Raw genomic sequence first — 25,561 nt, 5'->3', positions numbered from 1 at the left:
AAGGGCTGAAAGAAGACCACCTTACCCTAGAATCTCTTGAAGAATACCACCTGCGGGGCAGGGGGTGGATTGGAGCAAACGCCCTCCGTTAAGAGAGCTGAATGTTAATCTCATAGCAAATGTATCGGTGTTCCAAGACGAAGAACGTGCTATATTGTGCGTTGTAATGGTGCTTCATGACTGCATTATTGGAAAATAAGCATTTACTAATAGTAGGCTATTGTTGCATTCTCTTTTTTAGACTGAAAACTGTTAATCTGGTGTTGAAAAACACTCAGGCAGCAGAAGCCCTTGTAAAGCTCTATGAAACTAAACTGTGTGAAGAAGAAGCAGTTATAGCTGACAAGAATAATATCGAGAACCTGATAAGTACTTTAAAGGTATGTACCTTTTGGTACATATGGCTGTTTGCTAAGATGGTACTCTAAAAGTATTCTCTAGCAGGTAGATCTTCAAGCATCAACTAGTAAATAACTTAAGTTGAATACATTTATATTCATTTCATTTCATGTCTCTACATAACCATAGCATAGTGTAAATAAGTCATTTTTAGTTTGAGGAGAGTTCTTCTCATTTGAAATTTGCATCTTTTTGTGATAATAGCTTTTTATAATCAATTCATGTCAGCAAAAGGAGTTGAAGCTAAAAATTAAATTATTTTTAATGGATTCTCTTGCTGAAAGAGGTAGTTATTTTAAGACATCAAGGAGGTAAGTAGAGGAGTTAATTCAGGAAAGGAAAAAGACTGGTAGTTGTATTCATCTGTATTGATCTTTCTATGTATAAAGCATTGAGTATGAAATTCTTGCAAAGTAGTTGTGACAAATGATCTCATTGATTTTTAATGCATGTATTCATTTTTAAACAATGAGATTAGTAGATGTTTAAGAAATAGGCAATTAAAAAGACTTACAGAGGTAGCAAACTTGCTCGTGCAATATATTTTTATTGATATGCAAATTTTATTAGGCTGAACTTAATAAAATAGTTTTTTTTTAGATCAGAGTGCAGTCAAATATTGACAGTTTCATATGGCTCGTGGAACATATCATTTTTGTATATGAAAAATAGTCTTTCCTTTATCTGATTTTATATCAGTCATTTGCAAATAATTTGTAAAACTAGATCATGTGTTTACATAGTGAGTGGTTGACACATTTTTATAACTTTCACTAATTAATGTATTTTAGCAATGGAGATCTGAAGTAGATGAAAAGAGAGAGGTATTCCATGCATTAGAGGATGAGTTGCAGAAAGCTAAAGCCATCAGTGATGAAATGTTTAAAGCGTATAAAGAACGGGACCTTGATTTTGACTGGCACAAAGAAAAAGCAGATCAATTAGTTGAAAGGTGGCAAAATATTCATGTTCAGATTGACAACAGGTTAGTATCCTTCTTTTGTTCAGTTTCAGCACAGATTTAATATTTATCCTTGTGTTCTAGGTAATATCTAAACTTACTAGGTTTTTTTAAAACTTCTGTAGACAGTTACTTTCATATAGTTACCTTCCATATATAGTTAATTTTGTTAATTGCAAGAGCTCTACCTAATTATATTTCTTTCTGATATGGTGGAATTTAGCAAGATAGTTAACTTCAAAATAAATGTTTTTCAACTCTGTGTTCTTAGAACTGTTGATATAGTCTGGCATTTGTATAGTAAGTCTACTTGCCTTTTCTGAAGGAAATTATGACCAATTTACAACATTCAACTAACCAAGATTTAGTAAGAGCATGGAGCATGTGTTTGAGAGGGCTGTGTGGAGCAGTCTGTCCTAGACCTAAGAAGCGTGAAGCAATTGAAATGACCTGATGTTCATTTTAATTGAGTATACAAAAAAGTTGAAATCATTTACCCAGTGACTGAAATAGAAAAGTAAAAGGATATGGGATGTTTTTAGGGCTCATCCTAAATGATATGGAATAGTGTCCTTTCTCATTCATTTTAAGGTTCATATTGATGCAAATAAAATGCTTTTATAACATAGTGCCATTCTTGAGAAGTAAGATTATGTTTAGATATATGTTATTAAGTCTCTGTAAAATATGTGTTATGTAGGTTTAATGTAGTGGTTTTAAAATCACAGAAACTGAGGTATTTTTATGTAATCACAGTTCCAGGAAGTACTGAGTCCACATTGGACCATCCATTGAACTACGTTGTCTTTATTTCAAAAGTGAACTGCCATTTGATGCAAGCTTTGGGCATTTGAAACATGCTGATTGATCATAATTATGGTGAAGTTTACAATTTTCCTGACTTTTAGCTTTAGCCTGTTAGGCCTGAACCTACAATAATCAGTATCACTAAGTTGCACAACTCCAGGAGCAGAATATTTATATTCCATCTCAGCCAGTATGGAGTGCCCTTGGAGATAGGCCTCAGGGCACCATAGCCTTGAATTCTTAACATAGACCCCTGTTGTTACACTTAGTGCATTGCAGTACCGTTATTTCCTCTCTCCTCTCTATACCTTCCATCCTCTTAATGGATACTGTTGGAAACTATGACTCTCTTGTTTTTATTCTCTTAGGTTACGGGACTTAGAAGGCATTGGCAAATCACTGAAGTACTACAGAGATACCTATCACCCTTTAGATGATTGGATTCAGCAAGTTGAAACTACCCAGAGAAAGATTCAGGAAAATCAGCCTGAAAATAGTAAAACTCTAGCCACACAGTTGAATCAGCAGAAGGTATGTAAAAACAGCTTCTTACACTAAGGTTTTGTCTGCATGTGGTCAGTCATCACCCTTCTCTTCCTTTACCTTTTTAAAAGAAAAAGTCAGCAACTATTTGGAGGAAGATAAGGAGTAAATTGTAAATATTAAAATCCTGTAATCCAAACCTACATACATCATGTACTTTGATTTCTTGGAAGTAATTTTTGAAAGTATAAGGAATAAGAAAATAGCATGTTGGGACAGTGTTCAGATTTCTAATGGTCATTTAATCCTAAGTATGGAAATCTCTTTAGTACTTTGCTGGCCACAATAGTTTTGCAGGATCTGAAATAAATAAAAATGGCTAGTGGTAGAAAATTAAACAACCACCTTTGACAGAGAATTGAATTCTTTGAGATTTTTAATTCCATCTTGAGGGGACAGTAGAGTCTAGTTTTGCTTTGATCAAAATGAGGGCCTTCAAATCTACTTTTGGATAATTCCTGCGGAGTTTAGTTAATTTCTACATTGGAAGCCCCTTGAAGCTGTGTCACTTATGTGGCTTAATCTAGAAGTTTGTCATTTGCCTTATTTACATATTAAGTGCAAAGGGCTAAGGAGCTTTACCGAAAGGGCGTGGCTGTTTCTTAGTTCCTGAGTATCTTAAGTGGTTAAAGACCATAGAGTTCCTTGTTCTTTTTCTTCTAAATTCTATGTGTTTGTAGATGCTGGTGTCCGAAATAGAAATGAAACAGAGCAAAATGGATGAGTGTCAAAAATATGCAGAACAGTACTCAACTACTGTGAAGGTAAGAAGATACAGTTACTTCCATCAAATTTAATATTCAGGTATGTGATTCAACAATATACTTATAAAAAAGTGTCTGCAACTCACTTCACTCTGTAAATAGTGAAAACAGAGAATCTTCATTGGAGCCCTGTGACACTTATCTAATAATTCTCTGTGACATGTGAGTCACCTGTCAGCCTCTGCTTCATTCATCCTCTCTCCGTCACACACATGTGCAGCTGCACACACGTCAGAATAGATGCGTAGCTCTGAAATTGGTTTCTTAGCACTTTGTGCTGCTTGTGTATCTCTCTCTCTCTCTCTCTTTAACGTTGGTAGAGTATTCCCTGAAAGAACTTGACTTTCTTAGGAGACAGTTCATGCGTTTGAAGTTGTTGCCAGTGCCTGGGCCTTCGCCATCCAGAGCTACAGTGCCATTGCCTAGCCAGGGGAAAGGGAGGCTGACTATTACTAGCATATTGTAACTAAATGTTTCCATGAGCTTCTAAAGAGACTTAAGAAACTTTTCTGACCACCCTAAATGTTTCTGATTTTTATTACCACGTTGGAAATATCTCAGGATTAGATAGATTCCTAAGAATGTAGTTTTGCAGCAATTTTTAAAAGTTACTTAGTGAAATCAGGTTCAATATCTATGCATTGAGTCACTGTAGAATGAAGCATTAATGCTTTGCTTTAATTAATTTAATCTTATTGACTCCATTATACAGGACTATGAATTACAAACAATGACCTACCGGGCCATGGTAGATTCACAGCAGAAGTCTCCAGTGAAACGCCGAAGAATGCAGAGCTCAGCAGATCTCATTATTCAAGAGGTAGTAAAAGTACAAGAGAGAGGGGAGGGGATATAAAAGAGAGGAACAGTACCTAAAATATTATATTTCTGTATTTGTATTGTGGTATAATACACATAATAGAAAATGTACCATTTTAACCATTTTTAAGTGTACAGTTCAGTGGCACTCGGTACCTTCACAGTGTTGTGCAAACCTGACTACGGTCCATTTCCAGAACTTTCTTCCTTGTCCCAAAAAAAGAAGCCCTTACCTAAACAGTGCATTTTATTAAGGGTTGTAAAAGAATCCTTGGGAAAGCTTTATTCAAGATTAATTATTAACTGCAGACAGTAGCAAATGTACTTTGTAATTAAATTTAGAGAACTGTCATTGAGTATGGTTTGCACAGCAGTAATAAGCCCATTCCTATCTACTTACTATTACTGGGTGATTGTGTATTTTACCATCAAAAAGGCTAATGTTACAATTATTAATCAACGTTCATTAAACTCATTTAGAGTCACTGGAGATTATGTTTTTATTGTTTATTTCATTATTCACAGTTCATGGACCTAAGGACCCGATATACTGCTCTGGTCACCCTCATGACACAATATATTAAATTTGCTGGTGATTCATTAAAGAGGCTGGAAGAGGAGGAGGTAACGGTTAACTATGAACAGCTAACTTGGAGGGAGCTACAATATGTTTGGCAAAACAAAAAAAGTTTTCATGACAAAAATTTACATAGTTGATAAGTTATTATTTAATTAGACCATTACAGTGAAAAAGAGGAGAGGCCTAGGATTTTTCAGTTTGTTTTTGCTTCTCTCCAACAGGAAAACACTGTTTATTTTCACTTTAAGATGCTAATATTATTAGAGTTAATGTCTGAAATGGTTCTATTGGAATTATGAAATGTTGGCAGGATTTTTTTTTTTTCAGTTTCCTTGTATTTGAGAAATGTACTTCTTTGAGTAGTATAATTACTATTATTAAGATGTCTACAGAAATACTACTTAAACATGTTGGTTTTATACACTTTAAAGTAATTTACATTTTCAAGGATTTAAAATATAAGAGCCATTAATTTAGAAGAAGCGGGTTTTTGTACAAAATGATACTACCTTTTAAGAATTGTGGAGTTTTTGTTTTATTTTTATTGTTCTCCAAAAAGCATGCTGTGTGGTAAAAGACTAAGTACCATTGTAATTTGGAGAATTTCTGTGCTTTGATTCTACATTTAAAAAATATATTCAGAAATAGAGTAAGGCGTTATTTATGAAAATATATTGTCATAAAAGGGCGTTGTATCTAATTTTGAAGAGATTATACTATGCTTTATTATCTTGATATGCTTTCTATTCCTAACCTCAGAACAGACAAAAATAGTAGACAGAAAGCCAAAATAAGTAATTTGTGAGACATTAGCCATTTTAAATTAGACTGTTGTTGAACTCCTGAAGATGATTATACTTAGTGTAACTTCATATAACGAGAGAACCAAAATGGTAGTAGATGTCTAATAGATGTCACTCTCTTATTTTCTACTTGAGTCAACTATTTTAGTCTGTTCAGAGTTAACAGTTTTCTGCAACTAAATCACTAACAAAGCTAATTCCAAGTCTTTATAACTAGATTCCTTTGTGCTTAGAAAGGAGAACCAGAGTATCTGTGACCATTCAAATAATTGGTATACATCTTTCACCTGTAAAAGAACATCTATAATTTTTTTACATTTTTAGTTTTTGAGAGATATGATTCCAGTTAAAATGATATGTAGATCTTTTAAATTATATGTTTAGTATACATTTTCAGTTGTATATTTAGTTAAATATAAGTCCCTTTCTTATAGTATATATCTGATTGCACATACATGAGCTGCTTCCCTCAGTTTATCTGATGAGGTAGAATACTAGAAGTTGATAGAACCAAGAGATTTTGCAAAAAGCCTGATATATATACAAATTATGCTTATCATCCTTTGAAATGTAAAAGATTCATACTGAATTGAAAGTCAAAACAATATAGATTATGGAAGACCATGCAGAGACTGTAACTTAAAATAGATAAAAAAAAAACATTGCTAATAAAAAATTCACCACCAAAAGATCATGTTAATGGAATGTCTCATAAAAAGATATGTAGCTCAGTTTTTAGACTGGAGAGTGGTATTTCTGAAACTGAGTCTGGAAAGACTTACATTGGAAATTTTGGTCTGAGAGCAGAATTTTTGTATGATAAATGTAAAATCAAAGAGGGTTACAAGTTAATTTCACAAGAGGAAATCGAATTAGAGAAATGTTAGTAGAGTATCCGTATGGCTGTTAGATGGATAAAGAGATTTTCTAATCTGTGTTGAGAGAAAGGTACATCAAATATTAATTGATGAGATTAAAGGACAGGATGTTTCCTTGGGGAACATTTAGAGAAAACTTGAGGAGGTTATTTTTATATGAGTAAGTTTGAGATCTAAGAGAAAGCAAATCAGCAATAGGATTAAATTATTTCTAGTAATTTGTGTAGTATTTGCTAAAAAATTCAGAGTTATCTAGACAGTGTGAGATTATTAACAATCACTAAAATGACTGTAATTAAGGTACTGAGGGTTCAATAACAAAAATTTTTTTTCTGAGAGAATTTTCAGTTTTCTAACCTCAGAACATGACAGAGAAAAAAGAGGGCTCAAAACCTCTTAGTGGCAGCTAAGTTTTAAAGGAGTTTTGATAAGCAATTGAGAAAGAACCAATTAGAAATTATCTTAAAAAATACTGAAAATTTTATATTTAAGTAGATAAAATGCTTCAGTGTCCCCAGGAGTTCACCCTGATAACAAAATAAAATAGAACACAAATTATTACAGGTTGTGATGAGATTTGTTTTTATATGAATTCTTATTATGGAAAACGATATTTAGGTTAGAAAAGGAAACAACTGAAATTCTTATTGAAATTATTGGGGATCAAAAAATTAGAAGAGACAAAGTAAGATATATAGTCTATAATGTAAAATAAATTCTTGAAATTCACCAAAGCCTCACAATGAAAAAAATTTGCTATCTAGAATAATTTCTCTATTCCTGTTTAAATGTTTCTAATTATGATGATTTAGAATTGGTGATACGAAACTAATAATCTTACAGTATTAATAAAGAGAAGTTAAGTTGGCATTCTATACTAGCCCTGATCATGTAGTCCTAGAGTCAATGCAGAGTGTCCTCCTCCCAGCTGAGATCGATTTTCTATCAGTTGAAAACAAATTTTCTTATTTTTTATTGTGTACATTGGCTTTGATTCCCTAAGTATATTTTTAATGACATATTCGTTTAACAAATATCTTCATATTTATGGAGTATCTAAAGGTACTTGTCAAGGTGGATTCATATGAGGCATGTCATTAACAACAAGAACAACAACAAAATCTGTGAGTATATGAAGCACATCTTTTCTAAAGCCCCCAGGGACTGTAGCTGCCTTTGCATTAGCAACTCTGATTATTATAATTGTCATAATATGGCAAGTATAAACAAATAAGGATTTCAACTTTAGAAATTACACGGTTTTATATAATTTTCCTCCTTCCCCATGCAAAGTATTATTTTTTGATTTGACTCTTTAAAGCGGTACCAAAGTTCTGTATTTTGTTTCTTTAACCATGAAACAGGGAGATATAAATATTTTATTTTTATATTTTATTTATTTATTTATTTATTTATTTATTTATTTATTCATTTGACAGAGATAGAGATAGCCAGCGAGAGAGGGAACACAAGCAGGGGGAGTGGGAGAGGAAGAAGCAGGCTCATAGCGGAAGAGCCTGATGTGGGGCTCGATTCCATAACGCCAGGATCACGCCCTGAGCCGAAGGCAGACGCTCAACCGTTGCGCCACCCAGGCACCCTATTTTTATATATTTTTTAAAGATTTGTTTGTTTTAGAGAGAGAGAGTGAACATGAGTGGGGGGGCAGAGGGAGAGGGAGAATCTCAAGCAGACTCCCCACTGAGCACCCAGCCGGAAGCAGGGCTTGATCACACCACCCTGAGATCATGACCTGAGCTGCAACCAAGAGTCGGATGCTTAACCGACTGTGCCACTGAGGTGTCCCCCTCCTTTTTAAAGATTTATTTGTTTATCTTAGAGAGAGATAAGTATCATTTTAAATTTCCATTGAGCCAGTTCTTGAAAACTGAGTTTTTAAGTGTCATTCAGTTCCTATATGTTCTTAGCTTGTACGACTGAGTTGTGTGTGAAAGCAGAAAGGGCGCTGCTGTGAGTTTTATTTTCCACTTTGTCATTTACCCACTGTGTGAATTTTTAAAACTATTTGACCTCTCTGCACCTCAGTCTCTTCATCTGTAAAAGGTTGTGGTCATGCTGTATGTTTTGTAAGGTCCCTCCTTTCTTGCTGTCAGATCTTGAGCTAGCTAATTTTTAAAACAAAATTATTACTGAGAGACAAAAAAAAAAAAGGTTGTTCGGTTTAGCAAACCTGACATGAAGGGTTTTTTTTTTTGTCTTCTCCCATTGCTGACTTTCTGAGGCTTCCATTCTGAAGAAGGTGTTGGTGTTGGTGCTGGTGACATTGACGGTGCTGGTGATGGTGACAGTGATCGTGCTTGTTCTACCTTTGCTTTCACTTGTTTTTATAAGCAATTTTATGAGTATCGCTTCAGGTTTTGTGAGATAAATTTGAACAGAACAGGTTTGACACTTGTAAACGTCTCTTGTAGATTAAAAGGTGTAAGGAGACTTCTGAACATGGGGCGTATTCAGATCTGCTTCGGCGTCAGAAGGCAACAATGATTGAGAATAGCAAACTTACGGGGAAAATCAGTGAGTTGGAGAAAATGGTGGCTGAACTAAAGAAACAAAAGTCCCGCGTAGAGGAAGAACTTCCAAAGGTCAAGGAGGCTGCGGAAAATGAACTGAGAAAGCAGCAGAGAAACGTAGAAGACATCGCTCTGCAGAAAATCAGGGCGGAGAGCGAAGCGAAGCAGTACCGCAGGGAGCTGGAGGCCATTGTGAGGGAGAAGGAGGCTGCAGAGCGGGAGCTGGAGCGGGTGAGGAAGCTCACATCGGAGGCTGAGGCCAAAAGAGCGGCGGTGGAAGAAAACCTCCTGAACTTCCAGAGCCAGTTGGAGGAGAACACCTTCACAAGAAGAACCCTGGAAGATCATCTGAAAAGAAAAGATTCCAGTCTCAATGACTTGGAGCAACAAAAAAACCAGTTAATGGAAGAATTAAAAAGAAAGAGGGACAACGAGGAGGAACTCTTGAAGCTGATAAAGCAGATGGAAAAAGACCTGACGTTTCAAAAACAGATAGCAGAGGAACAATTGAAGGAAAAGCAGAAGATCGAACTGGAAGCAAGAAGAAGAATAACTGAAATTCAGTATTCGTGTAGAGAAAGTACGTTGCCCCAGGCTACGTCATACAGAGGCGTCGTAGGTCTTCAGAAGGAGCAGGACAAACAGAAAACAGAAGAACTCAAGCAGCAGGTCGATGAGCTAACGGTCGCCAATAGAAAGGCTGAAAAAGACATGAGAGAACTGAAGTATGAACTTAATGCCCTTCAGCTTGAAAAAACTTCATCTGAGGAAAAGGCTCGTTTGCTAAAAGAAAAACTGGATGAAACCAACAATACGCTGAGGTGCCTTAAGTTAGAGTTGGAAAGGAAGGATCAGGTAGAGGAAGGGTATTCCCAGCAGCTCAGAGAACTGGGTAGGCAGCTGAACCAAACCACAGACAAAGCTGAGGAGGTCATGCAAGAAGCTAATGACCTGAGGAAAATAAAGCACAATTATGAGGTAGAATTAGAGTCTCTTCAACAGGAAAAAGGGAAACTGCAAAGAGAAGTAGACAGGATCACTAGGACCCATGCTATAGCTGAGAGGAATATTCAGCATTTAAATTCACAAGTGAATTCTTTCCAGGCCGATAAGGAATCCTCTAATGAAAGAATACGATTCTGCCAGAGAAAGTCAGATCATCTCAAAGAACAATTCGAGAAGAGCCATGCACAATTGCTTCAAAATATTAAAGCTGAAAAAGAAAATAATGATAAAATCCAGAAGCTTAATGAAGAATTGAAGAAAAGTAATGAGTGTGCAGAAATGCTAAAACAAAAAGTAGATGAGCTTACGAGGCAGAATAATGAAACCAAGTTAATGATGCAGAGAATTCAGACAGAATCTGCGAACGTGGTTTTGGAGAAACAAGCTATCCAGCAAAGATGCGAAGCCCTGAAAATTCAGGCAGATGGTTTTAAAGATCAGCTACGCAACACCAACGAACACTTGCACAAACAAACAAAAACGGAACAGGATTTCCATAGAAAAATTAAATGCCTAGAGGAAGACCTGGCCAAAAGTCAAAATTTAGTCAGTGAGTTTAAGCAGAAGTGTGACCAGCAGAACGTTATCATCCAGAACACTGAGAAAGAGGTTAGAAGTCTGAGTGCAGAGCTGAGCGCCTCCAAGGAGGAGAAGCGACTAGGGGAGCAGAAGGTACAGCTGCAGCAGGCTCAGGTCCAAGAGTTAAATAACAGGTTGAAAAAAGTGCAAGACGAGCTGCACTTAAAGACCATAGAGGAGCAGATGACCCACAGAAAGATGGTTCTGTTTCAGGAGGAATCGGACAAGTTCAAACGCTCGGCAGAGGAGTTTCGGAAAAAGATGGAGAAGTTAATGGACTCCAAAGTTATCACTGAAAACGATATTTCAGGCATCAAACTTGACTTCGTGTCTCTTCAGCGAGAAAACTGCAGAGCTCAGGAGAACGCTAAGCTCTGTGAGACAAACATCAGAGAACTTGAAAGACAGCTGCAGCAGTATCGCGAGCAAATGCAGCAAGGGCAGAATGTGGAAGCAAATCATTACCAGAAATGTCGGAAACTGGAAGACGAGCTGGTAGCCCAGAAACGTGAAGTCGAGCGCCTGAAGCAAAAGATGGATCAACAGATAAAGGAACAGGAACATCAGTTAGTTTTGCTCCAGTGTGAAATCCAAAAAAGGAACCCGGCCAAAGACTGTCCCTTCAAACCAGAGTTTGAGATGGTAGTGAATGAGTGCCAGCACTCTGCAGACCTGCCCTCCAGGAACACAGGGCAGCTTCACCCAGCGGCCAGGTCTCCTCTGCTGAGATGGAATCAAGACCCACAGCAGGCGGAAGAAAAGTGGCAACATCGGGTTGTTGAACAAATACCAAAGGAAGTCCAGTTCTGGCCGTCAGGGGCTCCACTTGAGAAAGAGAAAAGCCAGCACGGTTACTCTGAGTATTTTTCTCAGACAAGCACCGAATTACAGATAACTTTTGATGAGACAAACCCTATTACAAAACTATCCGAAATCGAGAAGATAAGAGATCAAGCTCTGTACAATTCCAGGCCACCAGTTAGGTATCAAGATGACAAGTGTGAAATGGACCTGGCGAAGCTTCTGGCCCCCTTGGAGGTATACTCTGGATTCTGAGACTTTATCAGCTACCTTATGCCACGTTTCCTCTCGTTTCCTTTCTCTGCTAAATTTTTTAACAGTGTTGAATGAGATTGGCTCTTTGTAGTTCTGGCAGAAAATTATGCTATAGTTTTCTAGTGATTGGCTTGAATCTTTACTACAAATTATCGTTCTTTAATTTTTAAATGTCTGAGATTAAATACATACATGTAGTGGTTATATGGTTATATTTATGGTATTATATTCTGGAGAATTTTTTTTTTTTTTTTTTTTAAAGCTAGAAAAACCAAGCAGTTCACTTTAATTTCTAAAGTTTCTTTGGGCAAATTTCATCTCAAGTCTTTTTTAAATATACCTTTTTTTTTTTTTTTAAGATTTTATTTTTAAGTAGTCTCTGTACCCAACGTGGGGCTCGAACTTAACATCCCTGAGATCAAGAGTCATATGCTCTACCGACCGAGCCAGCCAGGTGCCCCTAAACATACTATTTTAATTACCTTAATTGTCATCTAAAGTAAACTTCAGACTCTCAAAATAATATTACTTGTCCCTGAACCCTCTCTGGTTTGAAAATTTTCCTCTCTTTACTTACTTCCGTCATTGTAGGAATTCTGGTTGGATTAAGGATGGGTAAAGTGACATACTGTTCTTTAGATGACTTTTAACGTCTCATAAATTCCTGTTACAGATAGCTAAGAACAAGCAGTATGATATGCACACAGAAGTCACCACATTAAAACAAGAAAAGAACCCAGGCCCCAGTGCCGAAGAGTGGATGCTTGAAGGGTGCAGAGCATCCGGTGGACTCAAGAGAGATTTTCTTAAGCAAGGCTCAGAACCAGAGACCTTCCAGAATGTGGATGGTGATCACACATGTTCAGTTAGGGATGATGAATTTAAATTCCAGGGGCTCCGGCGCACTGTGACTGCCAGGCAGTTGGTTGAAGCTAAGCTTCTGGACATGAAAACAGTAGAGCAGCTGCGACTCGGTCTCAAGACTGTTGACGAAGTTCAGAAAACTCTTAGCAAGTTTTTGACGAAAGCCACCTCAATTGCGGGGCTTTATCTAGAATCCACAAAAGAAAAGATTTCATTTGCCTCAGCAGCCAAGAAAATCATAATAGACAAAATGATGGCTTTAGCATTTTTAGAAGCTCAGGCTGCAACAGGTTTTATAATCGATCCCATTTCAGGTCAGACATACTCTGTTGAAGATGCAATCCTGAATGGAGTTATTGATTCCGAATTCAAAATTAGGCTTCTTGAGGCAGAGAAGGCAGCCCTGGGATATTCATATTCTTCTAAGACATTGTCAGTGTTCCAAGCTATGGAAAATAGAATGCTTGACAGACAAAGAGGTAAACATATGTTGGAGGCCCAGATTGCCAGTGGGGGAGTCATTGACCCTGTGAGGGGCATCCGCCTTCCTCCAGAAGTTGCTCTGCAACACGGCTTGTTAAATAATGCCATCCTACAATTTTTACATGAGCCATCCAGCAACACAAGAGTTTTTCCTAATCCCAACAACAAGCAAGCTCTCTATTACTCAGAATTACTGCGAATGTGTGTATTTGATGTAGATTGCCAGTGCTTTCTGTTTCCATTCGGGGAGAGGAACATCTCTGATCTCAATGTAGGGAAAACCCATAGGATTTCTGTAGTAGATATTAAAACAGGAGCAGAACTGACTGCATATGAGGCTTTCCAGAGAAACCTAATTGAAAAAAGCACCTATCTTGAGCTTTCGGGGCAGCAGTATCAGTGGAAGGAAGCCACATTTTTTGAATCCTATGGGCATCCTTCTCATATGCTGACTGATACTAAAACGGGGTTACAGTTCAACATGAATGAAGCTATAGAGCAGGGAACAATTGACAAAGCCTGGGTCAGAAAATATCAGGAAGGACTCATCACGCTTACAGAACTTGCCGATGCCCTGCTGAGCCGGCTGGTTCCCAAGAAGGATTTGCACAGTCCTATTGCGGGGTACTGGCTGACCACCAGTGGGGAAAGGATCTCTGTCCTGAAGGCCTCCCGCAGAAATTTGGTTGACCGGATCACTGCCCTCAGATGCCTTGAAGCCCAAGTCAGTACAGGGGGAATAATTGATCCTCTCACTGGCAAAAAGTACCGGGTGGCAGAGGCTTTGCATAGAGGCCTTGTGGATGAGGGGTTTGCCCAGCAGCTGCGACAGTGTGAGTTAGTAATCACAGGCATTGGCCATCCTGTCACTGGCAAAGTGATGTCAGTGATGGAGGCTGTGAATGCAAATATCATAAGTAAGGAAATGGGAATCAGATGTTTGGAATTTCAGTACTTGACAGGGGGGTTGATCGAGCCACAGGTTCATTCCCGGTTGTCAATAGAAGAGGCTCTCCAGGTAGGTATCATAGATGTTTTCATTGCTACAAAACTCAAAGATCAAAAGTCCTATGTCAGAAATATAATATGCCCTCAAACGAAAAGAAAGTTAACATACAAAGAAGCTTTAGAAAAAGCTGATTTTGATTTCCACACAGGACTTAAACTCTTAGAAGTATCTGAACCATTGATGACAGGAATTTCTAGCCTCTACTATTCTTCATAAAAGGACATGTTTAAATAACTTTTCACGGGGGTGATGCTGTCCACTTCATATGATCTGTCCAGAGCATGATGATATCAGTTAAATATACAGCCTAGCAATTATGTCACATACTCAAAGCACCATTTATTTCTTGAGGCCTGGAAATAGCTGACTGTTCAGAAGAGAGAATAATTTTTAAATTGAAAGTAACAAAATATTTACTGTTCTTCAAAATGGTTTCCTTTAGCTTTTAGGTTAGTGGTTTTGTTCTGTTTTGTTTTGATCTTCCCTACACTAAAATAAAGGAATATGGAATAAGCGTGATGAACTCCAGCAAGTTCATAGCATCCTTTCTTCAGGATTCTTCATCACTGAACAGATCCAGTGGATGTTAGGGCTGCCATTTTTAAATGATCCATTACATTCACTGAAAGAGCACTTCGAAAGGCACCATGGAATCAAAGAGAAAGATGTAAATTTGTTCCCACATCCATGAGGCTACAGTGTTTCCGATCTCCTTGAAAAGTGAAAAAGTTTCTAGTTTTTCTGTACATTGTAACCTTCTTTACATAATAAATGTTTACCACAATCTCCCATTTCTGGCTAGAGTCTAATTAAGAGTAGCATTGTTGTGTGTTGGAAGAGGGGGAGAGATTTTTCTTCATTCTGTGTATTTTTCACATGTATGTACACATTCACTGTTCTTTCAGATTTCCATTTTTGACACTTTTCTGTCTAGACCATTGTGATTGTAATGCTAATGCAAAGGCAGCAATTCAAAGATCTTCTAGTGCTTCATGAATAAAATTGAGTGTTTTTATTTGTCATATTGATAGACCAGCTGGGAGGTTAGACTGATCATTCTAGAGTGTCACAGCTTTCTTTGTGACTGTAAACATTTTGGTAGCACATCTGCCATGTGACGTGATAAACATGGTTAAGTGAACGCATAAAATGCTCAGTAAACTGTGTGTGATGAAAAAATATTTCTACATTCTTATTTTCTGTGGAGAGGTCAGTTTAATAGCTCAAGCATTTACTGGAATATATCTTTTTTTTTTTTTTTTAAACCCACTCACACTTGTCAGAAGTCACTGGAAGAAGAAAAGAAAGAGCATGTTGAAAAAGCCAAAGAATTACAGAAATGGGTATCAAATATCAGCAAGACATTGAGAGATGGCGAGAAGGCTGGAAAATCTCCCTTCTCTAGGCAAAAGGTATTCACTGAGGTTCTGATTTAATAATAACAACAGTGAGTAGAATTTACTGAGTTGACGCAGTCAACCTAAAAAAACCACTTTAGTTCTATACCTTAATTTCCCCCATTTTTGTAGGCAATTATAATGAGGGTCAGAGAGGTTAAGTAGCCTGCCCAAGGAATTACACACAGTATGTAGCAGGAGGAAGTGTCTCTGATTCCAAAGCCTGAACTATAGATGTTAGTCTTACTAGTACTGTTTCTCTTAGTGGGTGGATCTGCTTCTTGATTATAGTGAAGAGAATTGCTCCAGATCAGTCATCCTGTTTTGTGCCCAGAGTAAACCCGTGCACTCCTAATCGTAAAGATATGTGGTCTCATTCTTACAAAGGTAAATGAAAACGTTCAAGAACAACAGAAATACAAACTAGGGTATTAACATTTTTGAGGATTTAATTTAGTTGTGCTTTCCTGGGTCTTTGTTCTCTAGTCAATCACTGGAAATTCTAGATACTTTCCCTTACCTAAATGAATTCTTTCATGCTGTGGGCTGTCTTCTGCTCCCCAGCTGCTTGGTAGTAGTTGGATGGCGTAGCTCTTGAGATGTTAGTGCCCCATGATGTCTGTTGGATATCATGGTACCGCTTGAAGCTCTTAGGGCATTGTTGAGCTAACTAAGGTCCAGTGTTGATGCTTGCTGGTGATAGCACTGGAATTGAGGCTCTGTTAAAAAAAAAAAAAAAAGTTTACGTTAAGTTAAGCAACATTCTTCCTCAAATATTTTTCTTCTACTTGCCCTCCTGCCCCTGTCTGACCTTTGGAAATTTGGGGGCTATCATTAGCTTCCTCTTCTAGCTCTGCATCAGTGTTCACTTGTCATCAGTTGAAACAGACATTGTTGACATAATTAGGGGGAAACTTCAATGTCTTGTCTGGCTTTGGCTATGATATGAGACAGATGTAACTTATCTGGCATTCCCCGTTGAAGTTTACAGACCCAAGTGTATACTTGAATTAGTATTCAATTGAAATAAAGCCATATTAGCTAGTAGTCTTACATACTATATTTCCCATTAGTGTGGAAGAAATCAGAAGTTGGAAAGCAATTACATTTGGTGTTTTAAACTCCAAACCTTCAAAGTAATGAATGTGAATATTTACTTTAAAATATCTTCTCCCTCTTTTCCCCCCTATCAGGAAAAGAACTAAAATAGGGACATAAACTTTAGCAAGGATTTCTTGGGAAAACAAGTTTCTTTTGAAAGTTATAAATTACAAACCTTGGTATTTCCTCATTCTGCATTTTAAAATTCCCCCAAACTTTACTGAATCCGTTTTAGACCTAGTAGACATAAAAGTAGACAGAGATACTTTTTAAATACAGATCATAACCTAAATTATAAATCTCTAGGAAATACTTGATGGTCTTTCTGTTAAGTGAAATTTAAGGTACTTTGATAGAATAATAAATGTGTGTTTTAAAAATCAATATGGCCTCACTATTATCTGTAACTGTGAAAAACAGACTTTAAGTTGACTCTGTTCTGAACAGAGTACATTGGGGGAAAAGATACTTTTTCATTTGCCCATCATTTCCTCTCATCTCTGCTGCTCTAAAATAATGGCAGTCATTTTTTGGAATAAGGGTATTCATAAGTGATACGTTGAGAGATTAGGAAAAAAATGTTACAACCCCTTGCTTTTCCTCAAACAGATCAATTTTATTCCCCTGTCACAGGCGAATTTTGCATATTTTAGAAATTATTTATTCTTGGTCTGCAGCTCTACAGATTAATGCTTTCACAATAATTTTTTCAAAAGCCGCAGGGCATACAGAACCTTGGAGGAGGGCAGATAGTCTTGGAGTAGTGTCCCACATTCATGTATCTTTGAGTGCTGCACCACACAGGGGGGACACTGGGCCAATGAAGAACCTCTGGACACACGGGATGGTTAAGGCAACCTTTATCCACTGTTGTGCTGTGACAAATGCAAGAACCATGTAATGCCATATTACTATTTCCTAATGAAAATGAGGGCATTATGGTTAGAGAAAGAGCGAGAGACTTTCCTTAATCTGCATTCTAGATAAAGTACTCTTCTTATCCGGACTTGTACACTGATAATAACTAAAGGTTATTGGCTTGGGCCACCCAGAAAGTAGACCCAGCATTTGGATCTTAATTAAAACTTAATTAGCTTTCTAAAAATTACTATTTTCTAGTCTTACGAGGGGAGAGTTTGAATATGTTTTCTTAACCTTGCAGATTTCCAGTGAAGAAATATCAACCAAGAAGGAGCAATTATCTGAAGCACTTCAAACCATGCAGCTATTTTTGGCAAAACATGGAGACAAGTATGTTGGTTTTCATTAGTTCTTTTATTCAAAGTAGAGACGTGGTCTTCATGTTAAGTAAAGCAAAAGCTGGTAGATTTTAATTGAGATTTTTAAAATTGAACTCAAGCTATACTTAACATACAGCTATAAACTTAGCAATGTAATTGTCACTTTTAGTCACTTACAGTCTTGACCAAAATCCTGAAATGTATCTGTTATTCCCATATATTAGTGATAAGAAAACAGGCTCAGAGAGGTTAAGAGTGGGTAGCTAGTGGTAAAGATTCCAAGCCAATCTTAATTCTAAATAGTACTTTCTATGACTCTCTACGACTTTACTTTTTGGAAAATATATATGACTGTGTTCATTTTCATTGCTGAGACTTGTGATAACCTGGTTGCTCACATTTTGGTCTTACTTTTTCCAACAAGGTACTTAATCTATTTCAGCTAGTGCCTCAGGTGGAAAGAAATCTATGCTTTTCTTAAATCCTTTTTGGGGCTGTCCCCAAGATTATGTCACAATGGCTTTGTCTTGTACCTTAGAGAATCAGGTTAATTTCCTTGTTAATTTCATCTTTATTCATGCTTCAGTTTAAACAAGTTTCATCTTGAGTAATGGTCTCTCTCTGTCCCATTTCCATGTTGGAACTAACAGTAGGATCTTTCCCTCTGTCGGGTAACAGTATTGTTATTTTAGAAATGTGTAGAGAAGTGCTGATGTATTAGTTTATGTCCTTCTCTCCAGTCTCCTTCTCAGGCAAGGGAAGGATTCCTGGATGTGAAAGGGCCATCCTTAATTTTCATACAGTCATTCTGAGATTTGAGCAATCTGTATATGAAGTTCTGTTTTATTTTATGATCATGTGCCTATTTAGAAAAGGATTTTACTTGACAAAATCATTGAGCTAATATGTCATTTTTATCACTTGAAAACTTGCGTTCCTCTTTTCATGCTTTCTGGTTATTTTAGAATGACAGATGAAGAAAGAAATGAATTGGAAAAACAAGTGAAATCTCTTCAAGAAAGTTATAATTCCTTCTTTAGTGAATCTCTGAAACAACTACAAGAATCACAAACCTTAGGAGATAAAAAGGTAGAGGAGAAGGTAATATAATTTATTTAAAACATGGAGCTGTTTCAAGATTCTTAGTCTTATTGCATGGCTGTAGAAATATATGTCAGTGATAAAGAAATGACCTTGAATTTGTATACATGGAAAGAACGTGGATGGAGTTTATCTAAGTATTTAGAGATTTTACTGTTGTTTATTAAATGCAGTCTTACACTTGCTATCATCAGTTTCTGTGACATCTTAATCTCTGCCTTGCATGGTAAAAGAAAAGAATCATTCATTTTTCTAACTCTTCTCTTTAAAAGCCATTCTTTTGCTGTATTAGATATTTCACTATATAAATAGGATGTTATAAAATAGCCTTGACTCATCTTTAAAGGTGACATTAGCGTGGTATGAACTAGTGTGATTTTCAGAGACAACCGTGAGATTTATTGGAGGAATTCTGGGCCATTCGTTATAGTGAGGATGCCCTCGCATCTTCTTAAAATATAACAGGAATCACTTAGAATTTGGCCTGTCTTTAAACTTTTGAAACTTGACAATACATGTTCACAATATTCAACATAATATTCAGTATTGAAAAAGTTATCTTTATATTCAATTCCCTTACTCCCTGGAATACTTTACACAGTATTTGTCACATTTTGGGGGTATGTAACAATTTTTCTGGTTCACTAGTTTTTTTACTGTCTGCGAAGAAGTCTGTATGCTGTAAACATCAATAGCATGGGGTTTGATACTCTCTTTCATGTCAGTTGACTAATCTCACCCAATTGCAGAGAGCATGATTTGCCTTCTTAGGTACGTGTTCTGTTTTCTCACTTTCATCATTTACTCTGTTGTGTCCTCACTAACCTTGTTAATGTACACAATATTAAGTTTTCAATTCACAGATGCATGTTGTTTTCAAAGCTTTTATCACATCCTGTGCTGTTGAATAGATCACTGACATAGATCACTTGTGCATTTGAGCTGCCTAACATTCACAGCATTGCTGCGCCTTGGTAAGTAGAGGATTTTTATGTTGAAGTGTATTTATTTCTTAAAAAAAAAAAATGCAAACTAAGTTTCATGAAATTCTGCCCACCCTTGGGTCCCCGACTGATCTGAGAATTTTATATTCTCTTTTCAGCTGGATAAAGTGATTGCAGGCACCGTTGATCAGACAACTGGACAAGTCCTTCCCGTCTTTCAGGCAGTTTTAAGAGGCCTTATTGACTATGACACAGGAATCAGGTTGCTTGAGACACAGCTAATGATTTCTGGTCTAATTTCACCAGAATTAAGAAAATGTTTTGACCTCCAAGATGCCAAAAGTCATGGCCTTATTGATGAACAAGTTTTGTGCCAACTCAAAGAACTAAACCAAGCAAAGGAGATCATTTCTACTGTGTCATCTACCACTATTCCAGTGCTGGAAGCTTTGGCCCAAGGCATGATATCAGAACCCATGGCCATCAGAGTTCTTGAGATATTGCTTTCCACAGGCTTTCTAGTCATTCCAGCCACAGGGGAACAGTTGACCCTACAGAAGGCTTTCCACCAGAACTTGGTTTCCTCAGCATTATTTTCTAAAGTCCTAGAAAAGCAAAACACGTGTAAAGATCTTATTGACCCCTGCACCGCCGAGAGGGTGTCTTTAGTAGACCTTATACAAAGAAGTATTTTACAGGATAACACTGGGATGCGGCTTCTCCCAGTGAGACCACAAGAAGGAGGCAGAATAACATTAAAATGTGGAAGAAACATAAGCATTTTAAGGGCGGCTCATGAAGGTCTCATAGACCGTGAAACCATGTTTAGGTTATTGGGCGCACAGCTTCTTTCTGGGGGTCTCATCGATTGTGACTCTGGTCAAAGAATGACCGTTGAAGAAGCTATGGCAGCAGGGATGATTGACAGAGACACAGCTAACAACATTCTCACGTATCAGGTTCAAACAGGTGGAATCATCCACTCAAACCCTGCTAAACGCTTGACGGTGGATGAAGCAGTGCAGTGTGATCTCATAACTTCGAGCAGTGCTCTTTTGGTACTAGAGGCTCAGCGAGGCTATGTTGGACTCATTTGGCCTCACTCCGGTGAAATATTTCCTACATCTTCTTCCTTGCAGCAAGACTTGATTACAAATGAATTGGCATACAAAATCCTGAACGGCAGGCAGAAAATAGCTGCTCTTTATATTCCAGAAACTTCTCAAGTCATTGGTTTGGATGTTGCTAAGCAGCTGGGAATTATAGATAATAACACAGCATCGATTCTGAAAAGTATAATACTGCCCGATAAAATGCCAGATTTGGGAGATTTAGATGCTTGTAAAAATGCCAGAAGATGGCTCTCTTTCTGTAAATTCCAACCATCTACAGTCCATGATTACAGGCAAGAAGAGGATGTTTTTGTTGGAGAAGAGCCAGAGGCAGCTCAGAGCTCAGAACAAACTAAAAAGTTATTCCTATCTTATTTGATGATAAATAGCTATATGGATGCAAACACAGGGCAGAGGCTTTTGCTGTACGATGGAGACTTGAATGAGGCTGTCGGGATGCTACTGGAAGGCTGTAGTGCAGAATTTGAGGACACACCCATCAAAGCATGTCTTGATGCCTTAAGACTCCCTGGTGTTTTTCTCAATAATGCTCCAAGTGAAGAAAAGGAAGCTTCACCGGGTAGTTTTGATACATGTCATTATGGAGAACCTAAGCATAAAGAAACCCCTGAAGGTAGAAAGCATGCCATAGATGAAGAGTTTAATGAAATGGGAAATAATGTTACCAGTAGTGAATTCTGCCAGTCAGAAAACCTGGCAAATATAATAGCAACTGATCCTAAAGTCGAGAATTCATCCATTGTGTGTGTTTCCAGTTCTTCATCCCATTTAACACAGCCTGGACTTGGGGCACTTGGCACGCCTAGACAAGACTCTGAAAACATACTTAAAAACCGTGAAAATCAAAGTCAAGTTGGAACCAATGAACACGCAGGTGACTGTAGTCATTCTAAAAATATTCAAAACTTTGCAAGTGATTCGATAGCAAATCCTATTGTGAAATCAAAAACTAGGAGGATCTGTGACTTGAATGAGAAAGAGAATGAAGATCATATGAACAGGGATTTGGCAATCTTTGACTATTCTCCCAGGCTGAGTGCCTTGCTAAGTCATGATAAATTGAGGAATGATCAGGAAAGCCTTAATGATGCACACCCCACCGAGAGCAGTGGAAATAAATGTGAAGATTCCACATTGCCACTCAGCGAGCAACCCGTGCTGTCGGGTCAAAGAATGGGAGAGACATTTCAAGAGCAGTTTCTGGGAGTTGCAGCCATCAAGATCCGTTTACAGGGAGAGCCCTCTCAACAGAAACCTGTCAGTGTAGGTGCCGGTCCTCCTCAGGTCCGATCTCGCGACAATAAATGCATATCAGAACCTTACAGCGAACATGAGAAACTGCATGCTGCCTCTCAGCAGAAACCTGAAGACCAGCAAACTGGGTCCGGGCTGGAAGAGGTCGCCTGCGCCTTGACCCCACAGGGTGACAGCGGTAACGCCGGCACATCTCCCGTCTGCGGCACACCACTGCCTGAGGGACCCATCGGTGCTGGCGACTATGAAACGTCACTCCTGGATGATCAGCCAAGTGTGACAGAAACAGACACCGACAGCGAAGATGATTTTTATGATACTCCCTTGTTTGAAGATGACGACCACGATTCTCTGCTTCTGGAAGGTGACGATCGTGACTGTCTACAGCCTGAGGACTGTGCTGCGCTGCAGGAGGAAACCGATGGGGCTGTTCCTCCTGGTGATGTGTTTCATGATGTCTCAAGAGAGAATGACAGTTCCATGGTGGCCCGCGGGCCACTGGTTGACGGCTTGGGTGTGAGGGGAAGCCCAGAGTCTCTCCAGGGTATTCTCATTGCTGCTGAGAACACCAGATTCGATCCTGGTGAAAGAATCCATTCAGATTCAGTTGGCTCACACGAGGGCAGTGGACCGTTGCTGGAAACCATGTCAGAAAGGGAAAGCTCAAATAGCCTTGAAGGTGATGAGTCTGACTCATCGACTGGTTATAGAATCGTAGAAAGAAAAGAGAGCTTCAGTGCTTTGTTAAAATTTGACGACACTGGGTGTTGGAGAGGGAGAAAAGAAGAACATATTACTGGACAAGAATTTAAATCTGAGACTGAGCATTTTGATTCTATGCAAAGTGAAGAAAGTTACGAGGATTATGTATGTGACAATAATGATCAGGATGATGATGACGATTATGATGATGATGACAGTGATGATGAAGAAGGAGTAGAAGGTGACAGTGAAGAATCCTGGTGCCAGGATGAGGCTTCAGATATGGATATCCAGTTGTGTGCCATTGCAGTAGGTGAAAAGGAAAACAGCCAGGACAGTCAGAGTGTTAATAAAAGAATTCTCCCAGATAAAGTGCACAATTGCAGTTCTTTAGAAAACCAGCAAAGTATAAATGGTTTACAGCTAGAATCAACTAGTAAAAGTAGCTTAGTTACAGAAGGAAGCAACCCTCAAGAAGATACAGCTGAGGTTGTTGGAAAAAGCGCAGAAAATCTGTTAAATCATGAGCTGGCTCTTAAGGATATATTGCTGCCGATCACTAAAGACACTGAATCAGAAGACACCTTTGGCTCTGTAGATATTTTACATGATACTAACATCTGTTCAACTTCTGAAGTAGATAATGATCTAATGAACGTGAAGGTTAAGTTGATCCAAGGGCCAGAATCTGCTGATTCTGTGAAAGGTGGAGATCCATATTTTGAGAATGTGACACTTCAAGTCTACTCATCTTTTGATAAAATCATTTGTCCTGAGCCTGATGTAATAGGAAAGCCTGCTGAGGAAAGCCATTTGTCATCCATAGCCCCTGTAACTGCCAAGGATCATCAAGGAAATGAAAGAGGTCTAATTAAAAAGAAAGGTGACCAAAGCTGTATACTAATAGAAGAGGAAACATCAGTTCATAAAATGTGCTCAGGTAAAGGAGAGGTGCTAGGAGAAAGTCTACAAGAAGATAATAAGGATCTCAGACTTTTGCCTAGTGAAAGTACAAGGGAGAGTCTTGATTTAGGTAATGGTCAGTTTCCGTTTCCACAAATCACAGACAGTGAAGAACATAATCAGAAAGGAAGCCTGGAAAAAGTAACTGTAACTCTTAAAGATGAACCAAAGAATCTACAGACAGTGGTTAGCGGAAGTCCCGTTCAGTTTGAGAATCTTGAAGAAATATTTGACTCCTCAGTTTCCAAAGTGATCAGTGCTGACGTGACTTCAGACATTCTGTTGTCTGGAGGGGATACAAGTACTGAGAAAGAGTCATTCACTGATGGACCTGAGAAAGACTCAGACCTGTTCACTTATTTAAAACATTGTGCTAAAGATGTAAAAGCAAAAGATGTATTGAAACCAAATGAAGGCATCCTAAGCTGTGTTCTCCTAGCTTCCCCTGCCAGGAAGGATCACGTACAGTTCGGAGTAGATGGTGCAAAAGAGAGGACAGCTCTTACCCAGGAAGTCTCATCTCAGAATGAGAAGGCCCAACAGAGTGATGTCTGTACTGAAGAAAGTGTCTCAGAAGGGCAAACAGGAATTGCTCAGCTCACACCAGAAAGAAATGAAAGCACACTGTCAATCTTACCTCTTAGAAATGTGGAAGACCGGGGGCAAAATAATGATTTTGTGCCACCAGAACTCTGCACAGAAGGAATAAGCAATGGTAACTCCAGTAACCCTTTAAGCACGGACTGCTTAGTCTCAGAAATGAACAACAAGATGGAAAAAATTGAGCAACAGTGGCAAAAAGAACAAGACTTGTCTCCAGGACTCCAAGAAAAGGAGGTTCACATTCCCGACTCGTCTCAGGTATTTGTTGAGGATATAAAGGCTATCTTAAAGAGCAGATTGGAAGAAGGTCCTGTGAATCCTCAAGAGGTTGGAGAATCTTCAGTCTGTGCAGACACCAAAATTTTAATTCAAAACTTAATTAAAAGAGTTAGCACATCACAGTTGGCAAATGAAGCATCTGGTGTGCCCGTTGACTTTAAAGTTGGTGACTGTTCTGGAGTTTCCCCCACGAGTAATTCACTAGAACTGAAAGCAGAGAGTAGAGATGATCCGTTCTGTATTGCAAATCTTAAGTCTGAGCTTCTCCTTGATATACTTAAGCAAAATCAGTATAGCCAGAAAATTACCGGAGCATTTGAATTGATAAAAGAATTAACCCAGATGGAGTATGAGCTAGAGAAAAGAGGTATTACATCTAAAGTACCTCCACTGCAACTTGAAAATATTTTCTACAAGCTGCTTGCTGACACGTACTCAGAGAAAGTAGAACAGGTCAGAGACTGGAATCAAAACTCATCCACTACTTCTGAGATGGTGTATGAAAAGTCACACATTCTTGATGATCTTAAAAGCAAAGAAGGAAACCAGTGTTCCCTTAATTTACAAAATATAAAAGATACTGGACTAGAAAACTCAACTGTGTGTGCATCAAAATTGCCAAGCGATGAGAAGCTGGGGGAGCTGTGCAGCGATATCCCAGACCATTTGGAAAATATTTCAGGGTCAAAAGGAATGACTTCTGGAGATAGCTCAATGGAACAAGTAAGTTGATTTTACATTTTGTATGACGGTAGCTGCATG

The 25,561-nt window shown here is 38.1% G+C and overlaps 2 protein-coding genes across 29 annotated transcripts in view; both read left to right on the top strand.

Annotated features, from left to right (window-relative positions):
* Positions 1-25,561, top strand: part of LOC113261161 (dystonin) — a 453,463-nt gene that overhangs the window by 300,005 nt on the left and 127,897 nt on the right. For 21 of the 28 annotated variants that reach the window (XM_026507164.4, XM_044387138.3, XM_044387135.3 and 18 more), the window contains 10 exons: positions 242-380; positions 1,191-1,384; positions 2,536-2,698; positions 3,391-3,474; positions 4,187-4,294; positions 4,819-4,917; positions 15,365-15,493; positions 17,742-17,830; positions 18,786-18,921; positions 20,024-25,522. In XM_026507164.4, coding sequence (XP_026362949.3) covers positions 242-380; positions 1,191-1,384; positions 2,536-2,698; positions 3,391-3,474; positions 4,187-4,294; positions 4,819-4,917; positions 15,365-15,493; positions 17,742-17,830; positions 18,786-18,921; positions 20,024-25,522 — 6,640 coding nt within the window. The remainder of the gene's footprint in view (positions 1-241; positions 381-1,190; positions 1,385-2,535; positions 2,699-3,390; positions 3,475-4,186; positions 4,295-4,818; positions 4,918-15,364; positions 15,494-17,741; positions 17,831-18,785; positions 18,922-20,023; positions 25,523-25,561) is intronic. The other 7 variants (XM_026507181.4, XM_057304001.1, XM_044387144.3 and 4 more) reach the window with 2 other exon arrangements.
* On the top strand, positions 5,239-15,409 carry LOC130542012 (desmoplakin-like). The gene is made up of 3 exons (XM_057304003.1): positions 5,239-7,678; positions 8,987-11,707; positions 12,399-15,409. Exons 1-3 carry the CDS (start codon positions 7,646-7,648, stop codon positions 14,295-14,297), a joined length of 4,653 nt encoding a protein of 1,550 aa, XP_057159986.1. The 5' UTR covers positions 5,239-7,645; the 3' UTR covers positions 14,298-15,409.

This window comes from Ursus arctos, unplaced genomic scaffold (assembly GCF_023065955.2).
Source record: "Ursus arctos isolate Adak ecotype North America unplaced genomic scaffold, UrsArc2.0 scaffold_29, whole genome shotgun sequence".
In the NCBI taxonomy this organism is placed as follows: Eukaryota; Metazoa; Chordata; class Mammalia; order Carnivora; family Ursidae; genus Ursus; species Ursus arctos.
This window is presented reverse-complemented; position numbering and strand designations above follow the sequence as displayed.

Coding starts and splice junctions, on each gene's coding strand:
- LOC130542012 (XM_057304003.1), top strand. CDS start 7,646: ATGTCATTAACAACAAGAACAACAACAAAATCT. Junction 7,679..8,986: donor CAAGAACAACAACAAAATCT/GTGAGTATATGA, acceptor CGTCTCTTGTAG/ATTAAAAGGTGTAAGGAGAC. Junction 11,708..12,398: donor AGCTTCTGGCCCCCTTGGAG/GTATACTCTGGA, acceptor TTCCTGTTACAG/ATAGCTAAGAACAAGCAGTA.